Source organism: Aquarana catesbeiana, linkage group LG08, assembly GCF_042186555.1.
Source record: "Aquarana catesbeiana isolate 2022-GZ linkage group LG08, ASM4218655v1, whole genome shotgun sequence".
In the NCBI taxonomy this organism is placed as follows: Eukaryota; Metazoa; Chordata; class Amphibia; order Anura; family Ranidae; genus Aquarana; species Aquarana catesbeiana.
In genome coordinates, this window is record NC_133331.1 from 274,548,766 (window position 1) to 274,562,548 (window position 13,783).

Below are 13,783 nucleotides of genomic sequence, written 5' to 3' on the forward strand. Positions count from 1 at the left end.
GTGCGGGTAGGAGCTTTGAGTTTTGAAGTGAGAGATGTGCGAGTGGTTAATCGTAGAATAGAATATCTATGTTTATACGACTGTTTAAAATAATGCTGTGTGAAATGTCATTGTGTTTATATAAAGACAATAAAAGTACCTATTCTGTTCTATGCAAGTGACTCACTCCTCATCCTCTCATGGGACAGTGCGTACTTGAACATTTGCCCACTAATGTGAGTACAGGAAAAGGCATGTATTTTTACTGTTCTTTCAGGAGGTGTGCCTTGCTTTCAAAAGTGACCTATGTGACAGGGTCACTTTACATAACGCTTTGTCCTGTTAAATTGATTTGAGCCTAACCAGAGTTTATCCACTGAAAAGTGTAAAACTTAAGGAATAGAGTTAGTTTATAATCACCATATTTTACCCAACGAGATCTGACAAAAGGTATGCAGCAGTGGAATCATGCAAAATGAATATCACACAAATCGTAAAAAACATATTGTATACAAGAACACACAACATACAAACCATATTGTAGACAAAAAATTAAATAAAAAGGAATATTACTAAAAATACACTAAAACATATTTTTAGCCCAAACATTTGTAAGTCAAAAAGGTAAGGAATACTCCATTTCTAAATACAGTATACGCACAATTACTGCACATTCACCAACACAATTACCGTATATATAAAAAAAATCACCGCAAATGTATAAAATTAAACATTGTAATTACATTCACAGTGTTAGCGATTGTTGTGATGAATTTGTGGCAGCTAGCAATAAATCCAGGGCAGTAAATGTACCTACAATTAGTTTATAAATATTCTCCTAGAAGAAAAATTACAAGATTATTACGCAATAGAAGGTCTATATTTTATGAAAGCAGTCATGCACTTCAACTACTGAGAATGTTAACATGACAGACACCATGCTCTTTCATACCCTAACCTCCTTACATGGTGCTACAAGTATAGAGGAGAGAGATGGAGTCTTGCATCTCTAGAGGACTCTGTAAATATTTGCCCTCCATTTTCTTGGCCTGAACATCTAGTATGACAAATGAAGGGTACCAGTCTCCCTGTTGGAGTTTTAACCTTTTTTGCCAATTTGTGCTAAAAGAAGAATAGTGAAGCAGAAGGAAACAAGAGATTCAAGAGGAAGCCATGAACAAAGCTGGGAACAATGCAGGGATAGTATGCTAGGGTCTTCAAGGCAAATTATAAACCAAAAAGTTAACTCCGCCCACCTAATTCTACCTATAGAATAGCTAAAACAATTTTTGGTTGACATTTAAAATCATAAAAAGGGAGAAGAGTCTAATATCCATTATAAAACCCAGAAACCTTTATTATTATTATTATTAAAACAATACAAAGACAATATTTTCCTTTCCCACCATACGACTTTGTAGAATACTGTTTGTACCCAAAGTAAGCAATATCTCCGTGTTATAATGATGTTTTTAAAGGGAATGTACAGTAGTTTTGTACATATTTTATTTATTTCTGGGCAAGATAAGACTAAGAAATACATTTGTATTTTATTATATATGATCATTTTTAGTCTGCTAAATAGGAAATATTGCATATAAATATTATGTGTCCTTATATCCAGCCAACAGGTAGAGCTGTGGGCTGAAAGGAAATCAAACAAAAATCAGCACTATACACCCAAAACATCCAGAAAAAAAGCTGCTTGCAACAAAAAGGCGTTATACCCAGAAACCTTTCATGATCAAAAAATAAAATTGTAGCGCTAAATAAGGAGTCATGTGAAATTATATATAATCCATAAAAAGTTCATATGTGTAGAATATATCAAATCTTTCCCAATGGCTAAAAAAGGCCACTCACCTGAACAGGCTGCTCAAATTAAGTGCAGCAAAAAGGCATATATGCCGAGTTTCTTCAGATGACTCAAACCTCTTGAACCTGAAAAACTGGCGCTCCGGATGAAGTAGGAAGGAGAGAAAATAAATTTAGTGCAAAACTGCTACAATACCAGTGTATGTAACACCACTTAGGACGAAAACAGTGAGAACTGTAATAAAAATGTGATGACCAAAAGCATCCACCTCCACATGTAGTGCGTACTTTACGAATAAATACTACACCATATAGTATTTTCCTTCATTTATGGTGGTGTATGACGAATTTTAACCTGAGCGCTGCCCTCTGGAGAATTGTGGAAGGATAGCATTATTACCTGCATCCCCATTCACATATGCTCTATTGCTTTACAGTTAGTTGGCAACATACATGATGGTGAGTGCGCCCTACATGTGGGTGGAGGTGGATGCTTTTGGTCATTATGTTTTAATCTGTTTTCACTGTTGAAGTCTTGAGAGGCATCACATACACTGGTGTGGATTTCAGTGTGGTATTGTAGTAGTATTACGCTATATTATCTTCTATCCTTCCTACTTCATCCGGAGCTCCAGTTTTTCAGAAGAGGTTTGCGTCATCTGAAGAAACTCTGCATTTATATATGCGTTTTTGCTGCACTTAATTGAGCAGCCTGTTCCGGTGAGTGGGATTTTTAGCCATTAAGAAGATCTGAAGATTTGATATATTCTACACATATGAACTTTTTATGGACTATATATAATTTCACATGACTCCTTATTTAGCGCTGCAATTTTTTTTTATTTATTTTTTTTTTTTTTTAGAGCTGTGGGCTACTTTTCACATTTTCCATGATCCTGTTAAAGTGGAAATCTCACCACACACAGGTTCTTACACAGAGTAAGCCCTAAACTTGCAAGGAACCTCCAACCATGCTTCACTGTTGTCTGCAGACACTCATTGTGCTACTCTCCGGGTCTTCGCAAGCAAACAGCCTTTTGCTAATGCCAAATATTTACAAATTTTAGGACGGGCGTGGAAACAAGGCTAAGCGACTCCATTATGCACAAGACATAGGGACTGGGGGTGCAGGAAAATGGCAGCAGGTGCTCTGAACTGATAAATCAAAATTTGAAATATTTGACTGTTGGAGGCAGTTTGTTCACTGAAGAACTGGAGAGTGGTATAATAATGAGTGTCTGGAGGCAACAGTGAAGCATGGTGGAGGTTCCTTGCAAGTTTATGGCTGCGTTTCTGCAAATCGAGTTGGAGATTTGGTCAGGATCAATGGTGTCCTCAATGCTGAGAAACACAGATACTTATTCATCATGCTATACCACATGGGAGGTGTGCGATTGGCCCCAAATCCTGCAGCAAGACAATGACCCAAACATACAGCCAATATCATGAAGAACTATCTTAAGCGTAAAGAAGAACAAGGAGTCCTGGAAGTGATGGTTTGGTCCTCACAGAGCCTTGATCTCAACATCAACTGTCTGGCATTACATGAAGAAACAGAAGGATTTGAGGCAGCCTACATCCACAGAAGGTCTGTGGTTAGATCTCCAAGATGTTTGGTGCAACCTACTTGCCAAGTTCCTTCCAAAATGATGTGCAAGTGTACCTAGGACTGATGCTGTTTTAAAGGCAAAAAGGGAGGTCACACCAAATACTTGATTTGAATTTCTCTTCTGTTCATTTACTTTTTTTTAGATTTGGTACAAACTTAAAAGCAACTTCACAGTCTGCTTTTACGATGCTCAAATAGCTGAATAGCATCAGTACACTGAAAGGTGGAATCAAGAATGATTCTTAAAATCTAAGCGTAAAGTGATTACCTGAAGCACTCTTGGGTGGACAGCTGGGTACTGTTACTAATGGTACTGAATGAGCATTGAGAGCTGTGAGAAGAAAGAGTGGACAACCCCCTGCAAAAAACAGACAACTTTAGTATGAAAAAGACAAAAAAAACAAACAAACATAATGCTGTTGATGTACAATATAGGATGTACAAAAATGGCTTAAAACCATTAAGCTGATTATTTTAGCCATGGTTTCAAAGTTTAAAGATGATTTTCATGCAAAGTGTATACAGGATTTTTGTTCAAGAAAAATCTTCACATAGAAACTACAGATCTCAAACTTTAAAGCCCAACTTCAGCCAAAACATTTAATTTGCTTTTAGAGGGAAAGTTGTGTGGCTTATGCCAGGTTTTCCCTTTTACAGAAACAGAAGTTAGGCCATTGTCTTCAGTACTATGCATTATTTTACTGGTACAAGCATGCATATCAGGAGTTGGGACTTCACAGATGGAATACGGGTTCTAGCCAAGTGATCTGAAAAGAGGAGGACACTAGCATTTTAGAATGCCACTGCTCATGCTCACTCTGGAGGAAAAAAAAAAGGCAATCATCTTTCCCAGTGCCCCAGATGAACATTTGTAGTTGCATTGTGCTGTTGCTAGCTCCTAGAAGGAAACATAGGACACCTTACAGACAAATATACAAAAAACCCCAAAACATACAAGATCAACAGACATTAATTAGCACTACCAATGCCTTATGTACATATTAGTAGAGGAGGGGCCCTGGCTTGTATCTTGAACGGATGACCCATAATGTGAAGCTAAGCCACTGTGAGGGATGTTCTGCTAGTCAGCATCACAGTGCTGTCTATTATGTTCAGTATTCGTATACTGGTAGTCCTCAGGGGTCAAACTGGGTGTTAACGAGAGAGGGACCCAAGGAACAACCTGGGGTGCCCACCGGAAAAATAAGAGCCCTCATGTAGTAAACTGTAAATTATAATATACATACACACAAAAATACAGTGGGGACGGAACGTATTCAGACACCCTTAACAATTTTTCGCTCTTTGTTATATTGCAGCCATTTACTAAAATCATTTAAGTTCATTTTTAAGGTTCCTAAGAGCACAGTGGCCTCCATAATCCTTAAATGGAAGACGTTTGGGACGACCAGAACCCTTCCTAGAGCTGGCCGTCCGGCCAAACTGAGCTATCGGGGGGAGAAGAGCCTTGGTGAGAGAGGTAAAGAAGAACCCAAAGATCACTGTGGCTGAGCTCCAGAGATGCAGTCGGGAGATGGGAGAAAGTTGTAGAAAATCAATCATCACTGCAGCCCTCCACCAGTCAGGGCTTTATGGCAGAGTGGCCTGACGGAAGCCTCTCCTCAGTGCTAGACACATGAAAGCCTGCATGGAGTTTGCTAATAAACGCCTGAAGGACTCCAAGATGGTGAGAAATAAGATTTTCTGGTCTGATAAGACCAAGATAAAACTTTTTGGCCTTAATTCTAAGCGGTATGTGTGGAGAAAACCAGGCACTGCTCAACACCTGTCCAGTACAGTCCCAACAGTGAAGCATGGTGGTGGCAGAATCATGTTGTGGGGGTGTTTTTCAGCTGCAGGGACAGGACGACTAGTTGCAATCGAGGGAAAGATGAATGTACAGGGATATTCTGGATGAAAACCTTCTCCAGAGTGCTCAGGACCTCAGACTGGGCCGAAAGTTTACCTTCCAACAAGACAATGACCCTATGCACACAGCTAAAATAACGAAGAAGTGGCTTCACAACAACTCCGTGACTGTTCTTGAATGGCCTAGCCAAAGCCCTGACTTAAACCGAATTGAGCATCTCTGGAGAGACTAAAAATGGCTGTCCACCAACGTTTACCATCCAACCTGACAGAACTGGAGAGGATCTGCAAGGAGGAATGGCAGAGGATCCCCAAATCCAGGTGTGAAAAACTTGTTGCATCTTTCCCAAAAAGACTCATGGCTGTATTGGATCAAAAGGGTGCTTCTACTAAATACTGAGCAAAGGGTCTGAATACTTAGGACCAGGCTATATTTCAGTTTTTCTTTAATAAATCTGCAAAAATGTCAAGAATTGTGTTTTTCTGTCAATATGGGGTGCTGTGTGTACATTAATGAGGAAAAAAAATGAACTTAAATGATTTTAGCAAATGGCTGCAATATAACAGTGAAAAACTTAAGGGGGTCTGAATACTTTCCGTCCCCACTGTACATACAGTACACACACACTGATCGTCCATATGTTTATGACCACTGAATGGTTAAGTCTTTATTCAATTGCCTGGGAAAAGCCAGCTTTCTTGGTGCTGCAGAAGTCCACGCATACAGACCTGTCTATGTGATCAAGAGACAGAGGGGGTTATTTACTAAAGGCAAATCCACTTTGCACTGCAAGTGCACTTGGAAGTAAAGGCGCTGTAGATCCGAGGGGGACATGCAAGGAAAAAAAAAAAAAAAAAAAAAAAAAAAAACAGCATTTTAGCTTGTACATGATTGGATGATAAAATCAGCAGAGCTGCCACTCATTTCAGATCTACCCCTTAGATTTAGAGAGACTGCACTTCCAAGTGCACTTTCAAGTACACTTGCAATGCAAAGTGGATTTTCCTTTCGTAAATAACCCCCAGAGTCACTCCTAAAGAGCTTGAGTGTAAATCAACGAAGATCCAGCAGCACTGGCAACCTCATTGACCTTGTGGGATTGCCACCGAAAGACCTGAGTGTTCTTCGCTCTAACCATTTGAGTTGCAGCCACATTAGAACAGGACCGAAGGGGTCCCCCTTCCACCTTAAAAGCCTATCATTACCTCTGGGAGTTGACTCTGTACTGTTAGCAGTAATCAAGCAGCTGAGAGCAGGACGCTTAGAGCAACCAATCCGCACCCCTTATAGTAATTCAGTTCTCCCATTAGCCTCAAGTTCCTACCGCATGATTACCAACTGAGCGCCGGTTGTACAGGATTATTACCATCTCCGGCCCACTTCTACTCCACCTTGCAGCAACACTTCCTTAAAGGGCCCCAACAGTAGGAGACAGAAGATAATTAAAGGACTGCCCCTATCGTGCAAGTTCCCCTCGTTCCCCTTCACTGGTTATGCTGCTCATTTTTGACAGCGACTACCCAGTCAGTTTAGGTCTAGCACAGCCACCTCAAGTGCACATTGTATTACTGCTGACTGTTGCATTTTAAGTGGCATTGCTACAGTTTATGTTGTGCTGGGCATTACATGCCATTTATGCTTGGCTCTTACTCTTAGTCAGTCTATATGCCAAACTGTGTCACCACATTTGGCAACTTGTGTGTATTTGCTTGGGGGATCAACTTTATATCAACATTAATAATACATTAGGTTTACCTTTGCTAACTGCTTTGGTGCCTGCTTTAAAGACACTAGTACCAGTACTATTATTGGTTGAAAGGTATTACTTTGTGTTTCACTGTGTTTGCTTTTATACTCAACCGGGTGTGTCAGAGGGGCTAAGCCCCTTGAGGAGGTCTAGGCCAAGAACAGAGGATCCATCTTACATACATACATAGCTTCAAATAATTGTTTAGTAGTTTAGATGAGATTACTGATCATAGTGATTTTGGTGAGGTTGCAGTAACCCTACTGGGTGTAACTGGATGAAGTGATCTCGCACAAGCGATAAATTACACTATAAAAACATTGTAATGGGATACGCACATCGCTAAAAAAGAAAAGAAAAAGTGTCTCTATAGGAGTAAATAAGTGAACACAGCAATATAAAAAAAAGTCAATGTGCAAAGATACAATAAAGTGTCCAAAATGCGCAAATACAAGTAAAACACGTGCAAAATAGCAATAAAGTGTCAAAAATGTTAGTGTTTTTATAGTGTTAACTTCATCCAGTTATACTATGTTTTAGTGTTTTGTGTTACACTTTGAAGTTTTGCTACATTTAATATATTATTTTCATCACTTGAGTTCTGTCACTAGCTACGTTTCGAAATACTCCCAGTAGCGCGAGAGACACATCCACTTTTTAACCCTACTGGGTGAGGTGCAACTTTGAGGGTGCAACTGAAGAATACTCCTGTCTACAAAGGGCAGAGTTGCTTGCCCTCTATGCCCTGGGGAACCAGGTCCCTGCCTAGGTCCTCAAAGGGGCAATCAGAGGGATAATATTGTATGCTTGTTTAAAAGTAAAAACCATTTGTTTATTCAAACAGCAGAGGCTCCCATTGAGATCTGTGGTGTGGAGTGTCTGGAGATGGATTGGTGTCATTGTATTTGACGATCAAGTTACTTTATTTCACCAAAGACGTGCTTCGTGACTCATACTTAGCACATCCTCCGTTTAATCACTTCCTGACCGCATTCCGCACATTTACTGCAACAAGGCGGTCCGGCTGTGCGAAACGAAGTACCTGTACAAAAGGAAACATTCCACCGCGCTAGGTGTATACAATATATGAAGTCTTATACAGTCTCAATATGGGGATATAGAAAATGCTCGTGCTCAATAGTAAATTTGTGTTCCAAGGTGTTCAGACTGGGTGCCCCACATAGATGTATTCAGACTGGGTGCCCCCCGCCCAGGGGTTGACCAACTATCTCTAGTATAGTCGTTCAGGCATGTGGGGAGACCCCTGGAGAGATCTGTGTTGGCACCTCTTGTAGTAAGTTGCCTCATATATATGAATAGGAATGATGAAAGAGAATCCTCATTCCGCAATGGCGTAAAAAAGTTTGATAAATCCAGTTAAAAAAATGACACTCACACGCAATGGTGCCTAAATCCTGGTACGTATAGCAGGCGATTGTTTGGGAAATCAGCTCACAAAGTGTGCTGCTAGCCATGGTTCGACTCAAATCCAAGAGAGTAGCGTGCTTTACGTTGCTTCGTGAAGCAGCCTCTGGGGGCACGCGCTGATAGGACGGGGGGGGGGGGGGGTTTTGGGGACAATCAGCGAGTAGGCCACCCACGATTGATCCCCAGAGAGGCAGAATGGCAATCTGCCTATGTAAACAAGACAGATCGCTGTTCTGGCAGGGGAGAAGAGACCTTGTGTTCCTGCTAAGCAGGCATGCAAGCTCTGTTCTCCCAATCAGAGCAATCCCCAGTTAGTAAGCACCCCCTAGGGACACACTTAGCCCTTTGATTGCCCCTGGTGTTAACCCCTTCCCTGCCAGTGTCATTAGTACAGTAACCAAGCATATTTTTAGCACTGATCACTGTATTAGTGTCACTGGTCCTCAAAAAAGTGTCAGTTAGGTGTCCTATTTGTCTGCCGCAATCCCGCTAAAAATTGCTCATCACCGCCTTTACTAGTTAAAAAAAAAAAATATATATATCCCATCATTTGTAAACGCTATAACTTTTGCGCAAACCAATCAATATACACTTATTGGGATTTTTTTTTTTTTTTTTTTACCAAAAATATGTAGCAGAGCACATAGTGGCCTAAATTGATGAAGAAATTAGATTTTTTTTCAATTTTTTTATTGGATATGTATTCTAGTAAAAAATATTTTTCAAAAAATTGTCGCACTTTGTTTAAAAAATAAAAACCGCAGAGGTGATCAAATACCATCAAAAGAAAGCTCTATTTGTGGAAAACAAAAAAAAACCAAAAAAATGGACATCAATTTTATTTGGGCACAGCGTTGCACGACTGTGCAATTGTCAGTTAAAGTAACGCAGTGCCATATCACAAAAAATGGCCTGGTCATGAAGGGGATAAAACCTTCCGGGGCTGTAGTGGTTAAAGATACGCAGATGTTCTGTACTCCCTGATTTGATTCACTGGAGTGTGCCCACACAGACACACTCCGGTGAAGCGAAGAACCAGGATGTATAGAACATCTGTGTATTACCTTTAAACTGAGGAAGTGGCACATATGAGCCACGAAATGCATTTTTTGTGCAATACATAAAATTCAGGTTCATCAAATACTAGGACTCTGATCCATCTCTAGACATATGGCACATCTCAGTGGGTGCCTCTGCGACTTAAAATCGCCAACCGGTTTACACATTTTCTCAAACAAAAAGTCTGAGAACTGGAGAGGAAGATATTTAGGCCATTCCAGGACACAGGGAAAACTTCTGTAATGTGACGATGCACATTTTTTGGGGGGTACACAGTACGGGGGGGGGGTAATAAAGAGATTTTTAAAAATGGCGAGCTTATCTTTTTAACTGAGATTTATTTCAACCCATGCCTTATCCTCTCTTTCAATTGTTTTTATTGAAAATTTTACAAGGTGGATGAAAAATAAACGGGTTACAAATAGAAATCCGAAGACAGTAGAACTGACAAGGAAATTCTCCATTGTAAAAAATACATGTATAAGGAAAACACAAGGGACATCACGAACATGTAGGCCTTACCTATCTACAGTTTTAATTTTAACATGTTCTGTTTCTTCATCATTTTCCAAGTTCTAGGAAGAGAGGAAAAAAAAAAAAAGTTTTGTACATACGTCAACAGAGAACATAACTAAAGTGAGGTTTCTTTTGTTGAAAGTAGAGAGGGAAATCGTGAGAAATGGGTCAAGAATTAGGGGCATATTTGCAGCTTTAATCATTAGAAAAAAAGGCAGAGAACAATCAGTTTTCAGTGAGGCAGCATTATGACTCAGCAGTGGAGGGGTGAGTGGTATGACTCCTACAAAAGGTGCAAGTTAACTTTCCAGATATGGCATTTAAATCATTCTGTCATGTTGACTCACTAAAGGATGGAAATCGGTTTTGTTTATATAAGAGCAGGACCAAAAAACGAACAGGATGATGTGATTTTACTTAAAGAACCAACATCACACTGAGGATATTATGAAAAAAATTAAAATAAAGGGTTGCCTTGAATGAAAACCGAAGTATTAGATCTACATGAAGCACAAACTCTCGGTGGAGCTGCTGGTTTAAAGCGGGCTGTTACTTTCACTTCTCAATACCTCTGTTTCATTGGCACCGGGTCTAGGGTCCCGTTGAGTTTACCTCTGGATGATGTAGACACCAATACTTGAGTAGATTTTCCAATGCTTTATTGAACAAATAAAGGAAGTAGCAGGAAAGAGGCAGAAGGAAACTTGCAGGGAAGCTCAAATACCTTTCCTTAGTATTCTTTAGAACATTCTCTGGAATTGAACACTTGTGGTTGAATGGTTGAATACGCTCCCCTTGTGGGACTCAATCTTTGCCTGCCTGGATAGGGCTCTCACTTGCCTAGCAGCCAGCACGTAGCACGAACAAAAGTCTCTGCCACCGACTTGTTTGGAATAAAACCCATACGATCCTCTGCCACAGGATGTATTGGTTTGAAATGAATGTCAGACACAGTACTTGAACCTTTAAGCCAACCCGGCAGTACTATGCAGTAAGATTACTTCAGGATACGTCCTTCAACCGAGTCACCAGGCCCCCTCTCCAGACCAGCACTCTGCATGATCCTTCCATGACGGGTCCTCCCCTGGGATCTTCTCGGTTGTCCAGCTTCTTCACTCAGGATAGACAGCTCAGGACCATTCCTCTGCTGCTGTGGCAGGCCCCAGACAGGCTTCTGGGCCCACAGGCCGCAGCGACGTGGGCCCTCCGGAACGGAGGACCACGAGGTGGTACTCTTAACGCATACCTGTCGGCCAGGAGGGCCAGCAGGTGGCTGAAAACGAACCCCTAAACATGGCGTCTGTCCCATAAATACCCTCTCCCAGAATGCAACTCAGAGGACCACCTCCACAGAGTTGTCTCCGGGACAGAGGAGCACTCATTACGCTTCAACACGTTGCTTTTCCAACACCAGCCCATGGTGACAACGACACCCACCGGCACAGTGTGGAACTACATGCAACTCAGCCAAGCTGGAACAGGAGGCAAATTTAACTTCCTCTAACAAGTAACCCACAAGATTTACCTATCAACGGTAGATAACAAAAATCTACCAGCGCTACATACAGTATATACAATCATGTGAAAAGATATTACACCCCATGGAAGCTGGTGACTTGCCACATATTTTGCACAGGAAAACAGAGCGTCATTCGAACCGTGCCTTCCAGTGGAAGTGAGGCCCATAGGACGCATGGGGCGCCGCCCCCCCTCTTCTCCAACCACCCCTCTATGCCCAATGGATAGATTCATGCATTGCATGAATCCATCCATGACCGCCGCTGCCACCCCCTATTCAGGCGTCCGGCGCCTGAATTACAGCGGCGGGGTATTTTTTTGAAGCACCTGATTAGAGTCATAGGCTCGAATAGGCGTCAAAAAAGGTAAACAGCAAGCGCCATACTTGGCACTCGCAGTTCACTCAGCTGTGTTAGGAAAGCAAATTAATATTTCCTAATACTGAACCGCCTCTCCGCCAATCAGGTGCTCGGGTCTGTTACCTGTCACCTGATTGGCTGAAACGACAGGCACTGCTATTGGACGCCTATCAGGAGGAGAGGACAGGAGATGTGGACGGCAGGAGACACATGAAGGACCCCGCTCGTCGCTGTCACCCGCTGCCCACCAAGACAGGGTAAGTGCCGGGCAGACGGCGAGCAGGCGGGGGGCACACTGGCAACGTTTAATGGGCACAATGACTGCAATAGTTTTATAAAAAAAAAATAAATTTTGAGCACCAGCCGCCACTGGTGCCTTCTGATAAAGGTTATATCCTTCAACAAATGACACATACACTACATTTACATGGTGTACTTGTTCTTCTAACTAATCTCAATGAATTAAAATGTAGCTTTGTCAAATAGAAAAAGTAATGTACATAACTACATTTACCACCACTTTAAATCTATGGACACTAGAACTGGTTGTTCCAGATCAGCTGTAAATGATTAAAACCTCCTTATGAAGTAAACAGGTGGAACATGTCTTGTTTCAAACCACAGATATCTAGGGTCTGGTGTTCTCAATATTGACATGTGAAGTTTCAGAAGGTTGTAAACGTCCTCTTTTTTCAAATGACTGTAGAGATATACAATGATCAACCATAACATTATGACCAGTGATGGGTAAAGTGAATAACGTTGATAGAAGCCATTCTTTGAGTATCTTCATGCAGCAGGTATTTTGTGGAAAACAAGCAGGCCAGGAAGTCCACAGAAGGGCCGCTGAATACCAAGGTCCGCACCAGGGCAAGGAGCATGTTGGTTCTGCCTGCAACAAGCCAGGGATCCTGGAGGTCCACAACAGTCACCTGATTACCTGTAACGGAGCAAAGAGCCAGTAGTAAACTTGTTTTTACTGGAGACAAGTCAGAGGCCAGGAGGGCCGGATGCAGGAGCCACTAAATACTGGGGATTCCACCGGAGATTGCACCGAAGAAAGCAGCCAGTGGTAAGCTGAGAGGTAGCGAACGCAGCTGCAGACCAACAAGGAGCAACCAGGAACACACCACCCGATGGAAGGTAGACGAAAAGCAGACGATTGGAACCAGAATCTATAGAGCTCTAATGCGGTTCAATGTACCATCAATATCTCTTAGCAGGATAGAAGGAAGGATTAGCAGGGGAGCTCTATCCCATCACGACCTCTCACATCACACGTCCTCTCTCACTGCCATGCCCCCGCCCCTCCCTCCAATACAGGGTTTCTACCAGGGATTCAAGGAGGAATCAATCGCAGCTTTATTCGGGCATGTATAGATTACACCATTTTGGCACCAAAGGATACTTGCAAGCAGGGGCGTCACTAGGTCTGCAAAAGATCTGGGGCTAGAGCCCATAGCAACATAGTAAAGAGAGTCGTATGCTTGGGTGGGCATACATATGTATATAATATACGTGTGCGAGGCCCCCTTACGTTAGGATCCCCAGAGAGCCTCCCCCTTAAATCAGGGTACCCAGAGAGCCCCCCCCCCCCTTGGGGACCTCTGCAGAGCCTTGGGCTATGGGCCCCAGATTCGGGGCTATAGCCCCAAAAGCCACCCCCTAGAGACGCCACTGCTTGCAAGCCTTGGTGGAACTTCAAAGTATGTTTGATCCTCCTTTCCATAAATTCTACATATCTAAATCCAAATTGAGCATGTGTGGGATGAGCTGGAAAAACAAGTGTGATTCATGTAGACCTCACCTGGCAACTTACAGGACTTAAAAGGATCTCCTACTGACTGCCAGAAACAGCATACCTTCATAGGTCTAGTGGAGTC

General features: G+C 42.0%; 1 protein-coding gene across 3 annotated transcripts in view; it reads right to left on the bottom strand.

Annotated features, from left to right (window-relative positions):
* The window catches only part of TMEM134 (transmembrane protein 134), a 48,114-nt gene that overhangs the window by 6,723 nt on the left and 27,608 nt on the right, over positions 1-13,783 (bottom strand). For 2 of the 3 annotated variants that reach the window (XM_073597294.1, XM_073597295.1), the window contains 2 exons: positions 10,030-10,082; positions 3,672-3,761 (listed from right to left, as the gene is read on the bottom strand). In XM_073597294.1, the coding sequence (XP_073453395.1) occupies positions 3,672-3,761; positions 10,030-10,082 (143 nt within the window). The remainder of the gene's footprint in view (positions 1-3,671; positions 3,762-10,029; positions 10,083-13,783) is intronic. The other variant, XM_073597296.1, reaches the window with a different exon arrangement.